The 10,575-nt window shown below is 37.1% G+C and overlaps 1 protein-coding gene across 1 annotated transcript; it reads right to left on the bottom strand.

Moving 5' to 3' along the window:
• Nucleotides 1-3,075: 3,075 nt before the first annotated feature.
• Nucleotides 3,076-4,602, bottom strand: LOC113871606. Its single transcript, XM_027508702.1, has 2 exons — nucleotides 4,346-4,602; nucleotides 3,076-3,943 (listed from the first exon to the last, which is right to left on the bottom strand). The coding sequence occupies exons 1-2, from the start codon at nucleotides 4,600-4,602 to the stop codon at nucleotides 3,076-3,078; spliced, it is 1,125 nt and encodes a 374-aa protein (XP_027364503.1).
• Nucleotides 4,603-10,575: the final 5,973 nt, after the last annotated feature.

Genomic DNA, 10,575 nt, shown 5'->3' with positions numbered 1-10,575 from the left:
CACCCCAGGGTTAATCCCATTAACCTAGGGTTATTTAAGGTAATTTCATCACATGATCATATAACAACCCCATTCATATACATACACATATAATGTGCCGACCATTACCCCATCATCATTCGTAAGAATTTGGGCAGCAAAGACTCAAATAACTCAAGCAATCATCATCATAAAGGAATATATTTAAGAAAAATCAATTAACCACAAAATTATCAAAACGCAACGAGAAACAATCAAAATAATAATAATAATAGTAGTACTAATAAAAGTAAACTAATTCGGACAACCTTAAGTATATATACCAAAATTGGGGATGTTACAACACTCCCCTTCTAAAAAAAAAATTTCGTCCTCAAAATTTGACACCGACCTGATACGAAGAGATGCGGGTAGCGTTCCCTAATTCCTTCTTCACGTTTCCACGTGGTTTGACTTTCATCTGCTACATTCCACATTACTTTGACTAAGGAAATCTCCTTATTTTGAAGTCGCTTGATCTTGCGATCACCGATCCGGTGAGGTGTAACTTCAAAGGTTAAGTTCTCCTTAAGGGGTATGTGATCAACTTCAATAACATGGGACGGATCAAAAATATATCTCCTAAGTTAAGATACATGAAACACATTGTGGAGTTTGGACAGGTTCAAAGGTAGGGCAATTTGATACGAAGATCCTCCTATCTTCCTAAGGATTTGGTAAGGGCCAATGAATCTAGGACCAAGCTTTCGAGACTTCAGGATTCGAGCAACACCTGTGTGTGGGGTGACTCTTAAAAATACATGATCTCCTTCCTCGAATTTCAGTGGACATCTTCTTTTATCGTAGTAGCACTTTTGTCTGCTTTGAGTTGCCGTCAGCTTCTCCCGAATATCTCTAATCTTCTCAGTAGTGTGTTGGATTATCTCTGGGCCAATGAGTAATTGCTCTCCGGTTTCGTACCAACACAACAACGTTCTACATCTACGTCCATATAATGCTTCGAACGGGGCCATACCGATGCTAGAGTGGTGGTTGTTGTTGTAGGTAAACTCTATTAGCGGTAGGTGCTCGTCCCATCTTCGGCCATCCTCCAGGCTGCACACTCGTAGCAGGTCTTCCAACGATTGAATAGTCCTCACGAATTGCCCATCAGTTTGGGGGTGATATGCTGAACTAAGACGCAACTTTGTCTCCAAAACTTGGTGTAAACTCATCCAAAACCTCGATGTGAAACGTGGATCCCTGTCAGAAACTATGCTTTTGGGAATCCCATGCAGGCGAACAATCTCCTTGATGTAAAGTTAAGTCAACCTTTCCATGGAATATCTAGCATTTATAGGAATAAAGTAGGCAGACTTGGAAAGCCTATCCACGATTACCCATATCGTATCATGTCCAGTCGGTGTTCTTGAAAATCTCGATACGAAATCCATCGCAATGTCATCCCATTTCCACTGAGGAATTTCTAGGGGTTGCAATTCTCCAGCCGATCGTTGATGCTCTATTTTGGCCTTCTGACAAGTCAAGCATGAAACTACAAAACTAGCAATGTCCTTTTTCATTTCAGGCCACCAGAAGTCTCTTTTCAAGTCTCGGTACATCTTCGTCGTTCCAGGGTGAATGCTGATTTGGCTCCTATGAGCTTCTTCAAGAATCATTCGTCTAAGTTCGTCTTTCTCTAGCACACAGATTCTTTCCTTGTACTTAATCACTCCTTGGTTATCTTTGAATATGTTGGGTTCTCATCCTTTCTCCTTGGCTTCTAATCTCCCTTGAAGAAATTCATCTTGTTCTTGAGCGGCCTTAATTTGGTCTCAGAATTGATTGGTCACGCGAAGTACTCCACAAATCATGCTGTTAGGCCTTAATTGAACATCCAAGTTGAGACTTTGGAATTGTTCAAGGAGTTCAAATTCATTTACCATCATCGCTGAAGCGTGTAATGTTTTTTGGCTCAAGGCGTCAGCTACAACATTGGCTTTTCCAAGGTGATAATGGAGTTCAAAATCGTAGTCCTTAAGAAATTCCATCCATCTTCGTTGGTGCATATTCAACTCTTTTGGGTCGAAGAGGCACTTCAAACTTTGATCCATAAAGATGGTGTCTCCAGATCTTAAGGGCGAAGACCACTGCAGCCAGTTCAAGGTCATGCGTCGGGTAATTCTTCTCATGAGGACGCAATTGTCTGAACGCGTAGGCCACTACCTTTTGTTCTTGCATTAGTACACACCCGAGTCCTTAGTGAGACGCGTCATAGTACACTTCGAACTTCCCTTGGGGATCTGGAAGAATCAATATCGAAGCTGAGGTCAATCTCCTCTTCAACTCTTGAAAGCTAGCCTCGCATTTTTTATCCCACACAAAAGGTTGATTCTTTTGGGTCAAATGGGTAAGAGGGGTGACAATCTTCAAGAAACCTTCGATGAATCTATGATAATATCCGGCAAGTCCCAGAAAGCTACGGACTTCGGTCACTGTCTTGGGTGGTTCCCAAAGTAGAACAGCCTCTACCTTGGATGGGTCAACAACAACGCCTTCCTTAGAAATAACATGCCCTAAGAAATTCACCGCTTCAAGCCAAAATTCGCACTTGGAGAGCTTAGCATATAGTTCTTTCTCTCGCAAGAGTTTTAAGACAATTCTCAAGTGATGCGCATGTTCTTTAGGACTTCGTCAGTAGACAAGAATGTCGTCGATAAAGACTACCACGAATCGATCCAAATAAGGGTGAAACACACGGTTCATGTAATCCATGAACACGGCGGGAGCATTAGTCACGCCAAAGGGCATGACCAAGTACTCAAAGTGACCATATCACATTCTAAAAGCCGTCTTTGGAATGTCGTCCTTCTTGACTCGAATCTGGTGGTATCCTGACCTCAAGTCTATCTATGAAAACACGGATGCTCCTTTCAACTGGTCTATCAAGTCGTCAATCTGAGGCAAAGAATATTTGTTCTTGATGGTTACTTTATTAAGCTGACGATAATCCACACAAAGTCGCATACTTCCATCCTTCTTCTTAACAAGCAGAACTGGGGCTCCCCACGGGGATACGCTGGGTCTAATGAATTGCTTCTCAAATAATTCTTCCAGTTATTGTTTCAACTCAGTAAGTTCTACGGGCGACATCTGATAGGGTGCCATGGAAATTGGTCCAGTGCCAGGAACCAAGTCTATAGAGAATTCAACTTCTCTCTCCAGAGGCAATCCAGGCACGTTTTTGGGAAAAACTTTAAGATATTCATGAACGACGGATATCTCATCAAGCACAGGGTCATCCTTAGGATCGTCAATAGCAAAAACCGCGAAAATTATCGTTTTCGCATCCCTTGGATCACGGGTACAATTACCATCTTGGCTTTCTCGAGTTTCCTCCTTAGTCCTTTCAACATTGTTCAAACTAAAAGCTAACTTCTTATTTGGACAGTCTAACATAACATGGTTGGCAGAAAGCCAATCCATACCTAGGATGACATCCAAATCAGAGAGGGGTAAACAGATCAAGTTAACAAGGAATTCTTGACCTTCCAAATAAATACGACAATCACGACAAACAAGGGAGGTGGCAATAGAGGGACCGGCAAGGGTAGAGACAATAAGGTTTCCGGTCATAAGAGAGATAGGCAACTTCAACTGCCTCACACAATCATTGGAAATAAAAGAATGCGTTCCTCCAGAATCATACAATACTCTTAAAGAAACACCATTTATAACACACGCACATTGGATCAAGTCATCAGAGTGAGTGGCCTCAATACCACTCATTGTGTACACACATCCCCTCATGTTAGGTCTTCTAGAAGGATTCGTAGAGTTAGTAGGATTTGGCTGACGACGATTTCCCGTCTGATTCTGACCACTATTGCTACGATTTCCATTCCAATTTCTCCCTTTGTCGTTTCCTCCCGCATCATTCCTCGCCAAATGGCAAGAAGAGCTATAGTGGCCTTGCTGACCACATCTAAAGCAAGTCACAAAGTTTTGGCAGCAATCTCGTTGGAGATGAGGTCCTCCACAGCTAAAACAGCACAACTCAGGTCGCCTCTATCCTTCATGGTCTGGTCGTCTAGTGTCAAAGGAATTTTGCTTTTGTTGATAGTTGGCGCGGTGGTACGGCTTCTTCCCATCTCGTATCTCTCTCCTCTTAAAGTCAGAACTCCCCACAATCCTTTGAGGTCCAGTGTTCTTCCATGCAACTTGCTTTGCCTTTTTGTCATCCTCATAAATTTGGCACTTGTCTACCAATGCGGGGAAATGTGCAATCTGCTGGTAGCCAATTGCTTACTTGATATCAGGTCAAAGTCCACTCTCGAACTTGGAGCATCTAGCTCGGTTATCAGCATGGGAAAAGTATGAGCAATACCTCGACAACTCATCAAACTTGGCCGCGTACTCCCCTACACTTGTACTTCCTTGCTTCAGGTTTAGAAATTCTAGTTCCTTTCTCCTTCTAAGATCCTCAGGAAAGTACTTCTCAAGGAATCTACACCGAAAAGTTGGCCAATCAATAGCGGTCCCATCCGTCACCAACTGTTGGCGAGCGATCCTCCACCAATGCTCTGCTTCACCCACGAGCATGAAAGTAGCATAAACGACCTTCTCGTCGTCCGGACATGCCATGGCCTCAAATATCTTCTCTAACTCCTCCAGCCAGAGTTAGGCTCCATCAGGGTCAAATCCTCCACAAAAGTGAGAGGGCTTGTTTTTACGAAACTCGAATAGTCCTCGATTCAAAGCTGGCTCGTGTTGCCTCTCCAGGATACCCACTACTCTTTCGACTAAGGTATCAATAGTCGCATTCCTCTGTCTCCAAGCCATAGAACTCTGAAAAACAAGTCGCAGGCAGGTAAGACAGCAGAAATACCCTAAAGCTAAGAATCACCATTAATCAGAATAATAAAACCTAAGGTAAAACAATTCGTCAATCAATTCACACAAGTATGGGCAGTTAGGACCATACCTAGGGCCGAATGGATTAAACTACTCTAATACCACTAAAATGTAACACCTATTTTCTACCAAAACCCCATATACTCATATTATAACTTAAGACTCTACAACGTGGCACACCTAAATTATACGCGTAAGAGAACTCAATCAAACAGTATTATGGAGGGATCCTACTAGCTATATACCGTCATCCATCACTCTAGGGGCATAATTTCGTCTCTTAATCCTCAAGATTTGCTCAAAAGTACTTCCATGAATGATCACATAACAATTCTTTATTATACGATTCCACACCAACCGCATCAATTTACGGTATTCACATTCCAACTCAAATATTTAATTTATCACAATAACTCAAACTAATTAAAAGATAACCATTATAACAATGTACTTGCATCGAGTTCACTCATCGTAAAATTATATATATTACCCAGTCTCACATTTCAACAACGTACAAGTCATTTATATTAGTTACTCTAATTGTTATAACTCTATAACAACGATACCGTTAGAGATGAAATTTTGGAAATATAACAAAGAATATATTGATAAAAGAAAAATGCATAAATATATATACCATCCAGCCAAGGTGTCCGAGGAAAAAGGGAAAAAAAAATCAAAGCCAAATAACCCCAAAGTCAAGTATTCCAAAATAGTAAAGACAACCCAAGTCCTATGAGCAGTATTTATCCATGACGAAAATAAAACAACAACTACAAATAAAACTCTAACGGAAGGGAATTCTCGCTGGGGTCAGATTCTACTCCGTCAGAGTCATGAGAATCATCCACTAGCTGAGGACGAGGAGAGGGCGACAGGTTGTTCGGGTCGCTATCAATCCAGCCAACAGTGGGTGGAGGCGATTGAGAAGCAAGTGGTGGGGTGAAGGGCATCAGATGGAGGGTTCACTTCGTCGGAAGGAGGTGCTTTGATCCGTGGGAAGTGGCGAGACACTGGCCTAATGGAAGACTCAATAACTTCAATATCTTTCAACTCAGGGGCAGGAGAAGGGCTAGGAGGAGGGGTAGGCTCTGGGTCCAGATCGATAATGGTTTTACCTTTTTTGACAAAAGTTTTCAATCTCTTGGCAAGGGGTTCTTAAGATGAAGGAGAAGAAGAGGGTGAGTGAATGATAATGCTCCGTTCAGATGGTAAAGGTACGCAGATATCAGCAAAAAGATGGTCACTACAACTAGGCTTCCAACCGTCTTCAGCGAGAGGCCCCATGGTCATGGAGATCATTCCTTGATACACGAGACGGCACGTTATCGGGTCGTATCTCCAGACTGCTTTCTCCCCGGAATTCTCTCCCCAAATCATTGCTCGCTGAGGGGATGTTACAGGGGTGCCTTCGAGAACCCAGACATAGGTGGTGCATGGCTGTCGTCAGCTCGTGCCGTAAGGCGTTGGGTTGGTGGTGACACCAACAGTAAGCGTGGGTGCACCATAGGCCACACACTCTCCTCCAGACTCGACCTCTGACTAACACCTTTGTCAAGGGGCTCGTGACCTCACATGTTGTATCTGTGAGGTGAGGGCTATCCGGCGACCATCCATGGTGTGAAATTGAGTAAGTCCCTAAGGTTGCGGATATCAGGAATCTGATCACAATGCCACGATGAGTGTCCAAGCGTGCAGTGAGCGTACGTGTGTGTATGGATTGCTTGATGGTGCAGTGAACACACCTGTGTGTTAATGAGAATGGAATATTTAAGTTATCACTTTGTGTTTGTATGATGAATGATTTATATTATGATAGAAATGTGTGGAAGTTTGTCAAATGAGTCTCTATGCTTATGCGTGTTGGATAGTGTAGAGTACTCACCCTTACATTTACTTTTCAAGTGACCAAGACGATCAGCATCGAACTCAGTGAAGGGATGGATGGAACTACTATAGGACTAGAAAGTTATTTTGGAAACTCTGATATATTTAAAATTAGTCTTGTAGCAATCTTCTGATATAAACTTGTAATTCGTCCTTATTTGAAATATTTTACCAAACTTATGCATTGGAAAATCGGTTGAATGGAAAATTTTCATTATTCCCATTTTTGTGAAATTTATTTACTTAAAATTAAATTTAAGTTGTTACATGTGTAAGACCTCATGAAATGTTGGAAGCATCGAATAACTATAATCACAGTGCACGAGGAAATGCATGATTGGGAGAGAAGTTTATTAATTACGTGACTAAATATGGATGAGTTTATGACAAGTACTAATATATTGTTTTTATATGCAATGTTGTAATATTTAAATTGATTATGTGAGTGAAATATATGTGTTTTGGCATTTGCTAATGTATTTATCAATGAAATTGAAATTATGAAGAATCGTAACTGATTATGTTTTAGTGGTGAGGAAAGAACTCATCTTTACTAATGTTTTTAGGGAACCAGGATGATCAACCCATATAGACCCATTAGATTGTCTGAATGGTTTGTAAATAGCAAACTCAACTAGGTATTTAGAGAGTGGCAGCAGATCTGTCACTATAAATTTATAGTAGATAGTAATAGTGGATCTGACGATGTCTTTACTCTATAAATGATAATAGGATATAATGTTTCTTTTGATTATCCTATTAATGGTAGAATCCACCATACCCTTAGTCTATACATATATACAAGAACAGTTTGGACGTCAGATGCTGTAAACTATATGTACACCTTCCACAATCATGACCATATAGGAAGACTAGCCATGTTCACCTCGAGAACAGGTGACTGGCATAAGAGGTCATTGCTGACACTAGAGATCGTTACAACGAGGACTTGAACTAGAAGAATTGGCAGAGATAGAAGATTGGTTTGAGAATGATGATTAGGATCGTATCCTCAATACTTTTGGTATGGATTTAGACTGCTCATTAGGATTTAAATTATTTTGTTGATATTGTAATTATGTAAAATTAAGTCCTGGTGTATTTTGGTAGTGATCTGTAAATATTAAACCTTACATGAATGAAATTCAATGTATATTTTCTACTACTGAAGTGTAATTTTATCTAGTGAATCGTAATGCAATGATAAACATACATCTTTTATTGTTTCAAATAATTTTGTATCTTTTGGTAAATTGAATCATGCAAAATAAGATTTTGATTTTATCATATTTTCATACTATTTGTATAAGAAATTCATTTTATTTTTCATATTTGGTCGTAAATTTTAATTTTTTTTATCAAAAATTGAATAAGAAATTAAGGATGTTATACTTGCCACCACAAGGGAGGAGTAAGAATTTAGGAGTATTTTTGTTTAAGAAATAGAGGACTTCTTGGCATTATACACTTTCAAAAGTTAGAGTTTAAATTACACATGACCAAACATAAAATGGGGAAAGTATATTTTTTTTCCCTAATTAAAGCAAATTACATCATTCTCTGACAACAAACAACTTACTATCTCATCTCTCACACAAATCATGGACATAATTACTATACTAATACACATCAAAATATATAGCAACATTCAAAGAAATTTAATTCCCTAATTTTAGCCTGTAAATATGTAACTTTGGTTGCCAAATTCTTTCTTAATTCTTCATCCACAATCATTGCATTTCAAGGGGAGAGTTTGCTTAGATAAGCATTAAATCTCGCATCTCCTCTATGCTAGAGCATTATCAACCCATAAAATAATTGCAATAGTCACTAATTTGCACTATATGTAAGAAGTTAAACAATTACACATAAACTCTAACTCAACACACCAATAAACCACTTTTATTCACTAATAAATTATATTTTAATCATATTTATTAAGAGTTAATGTAGCCTAATTATATCATACTAGTGTTTAATTAGTTTGAATTTATTAAATTTATTAAAGAGATCTTGATAAGATTTGAAAGATAAAAATATTTTTTCAATTTTTTAACATCTCTCACAATGTTTATTATTTTGATGATATCTTGAGTTATAGGTCAAATTTTGAGATAATTTTTGTTCCATTAGAAAAATCTTTTAGGGAGCTTCAATATGATGTATAATTTTGCAGAAAAATGACAGCTGCACATAAAAATCTCTATATTATAATTTTATTAGAATTAATTTATTCTATTAGGGTCCATTACGTTTTAAATTTGTATTAATCAGATTATATCTTATTAAAGTTCTTATAAATAGTTTAGTTTTCTCTCATTTAGCATGTTTGGATTACGTTCAAATTTCTTTATAGAAATCTTTATATTTCAATTTTATTGGACTTAATTTATTTCATTAGGGTTCATTAATTTTGAATTTGTATTAATCAGATTATATCTTATTAAAATTATTATAAATAACTTAGTTTTCCTCTCATTTATAGCACGTTTAGAATTACTTTCAATTTTGTTTGTTATTTTCATATTCAAGATTTCAATTTTCAACATTAGTTTTTGTTTGTATTCTTTATTGTTCGCATTATCCTTCTATGTTTTTTTTTTTTTTTTAATGAATATGGGACATGGAAGTCTAAACACTTGAGGATTAATTTTTTAATTCAAGTTCAATAATTGAAACTTAAGGTTTTATTCTTAATCGATTTTAAATCTATTTTACTCTTATTCTTAATTTAGTTCTTCAGATTTTGTATAGTATTTGAACATGCGTACTCAATGATATTCAAATTCTATATCTGCCCTTAATACATAATTAACAAGAATTTTTTAATTATATTAATATTTAATTTAGCATGTTAGATTTGGGATTGACAATCATATTTGAGTTGCTTTAACTTCTTGTGTGAGTTTGAATAAAATTTAATTAATAATAATTGAATCAAGATTAAGAAATGTTTAACTGACTAACCTAAATTTAATTAATACTTTATTTATTATTCAAAGATTTTTGTAATTTTATTAGTGCTTAATTAGATTTTTTTTTTTTTTGCCTAAATAGGGTAATTTGGAAAACTATTTTTCAATATAGGATTATTGGGAAATAAATTTCATGTCTAGGGAGGAATAAATAAGTGTCGTAAAAAGTATTATCGACACATAATATTTTTTTATTCTTAGTGTCGGTTTAATAAATGACAACACAAATTTTTTAAATATAAAAATATTAGTTTCAAATGTATAAAAATTGACACTTTGCTTCCTGTTGCTACGTGTTTATAGTGTCGTAAAATAAAAATATGACACGTAAGTGTCGGTTAAAATCAGTCCTACACTTGTGTAATTAAAAATTTTATATTATGATGCAAAAAATTTATATTACTCATTTGGTGCAAAAAAAAACCATGAAATGTAGTGGAAAGGGCGGATTTGGAATATCTTTCAATCCTTCTAACATCAAGATGACATTCTTTATTGAAGGACAAAGAGGTCCTCCTCACTCAAGCGAGAATTTTTTGCTTAAGTGAGAGCCACAAGGTTTGAGGATATTTAAAGGATTTTGAGTATGAGAAATTTCATTTTGCATTCTAAGTCACATTCCCTCTCCATTTTCTCTAAATTTCCACTTCCTTTCCTCAGACAAAACCTCATCAAACTTCAATCGTTGCCCAACTTGGACGTTTGATATAAACGACTCCAAGTAAGTTTTTCTAAACTTGATTTTGGATGTCCGTTTGTTTCCCTTCGTTTTCTATTTCCTAAGGATCTCATGATATCTAGGAAAAACTTTTAATGCTAAGTAATATTCTGCATTAATCAT

This window comes from Abrus precatorius, unplaced genomic scaffold, assembly GCF_003935025.1.
Source record: "Abrus precatorius isolate BTA unplaced genomic scaffold, Abrus_2018 Scaffold7, whole genome shotgun sequence".
Classification (NCBI taxonomy): Eukaryota; Viridiplantae; Streptophyta; class Magnoliopsida; order Fabales; family Fabaceae; genus Abrus; species Abrus precatorius.
Note: the sequence above shows the minus strand (reverse complement) of the source record. Positions and strands in the feature narration are given on the sequence as shown.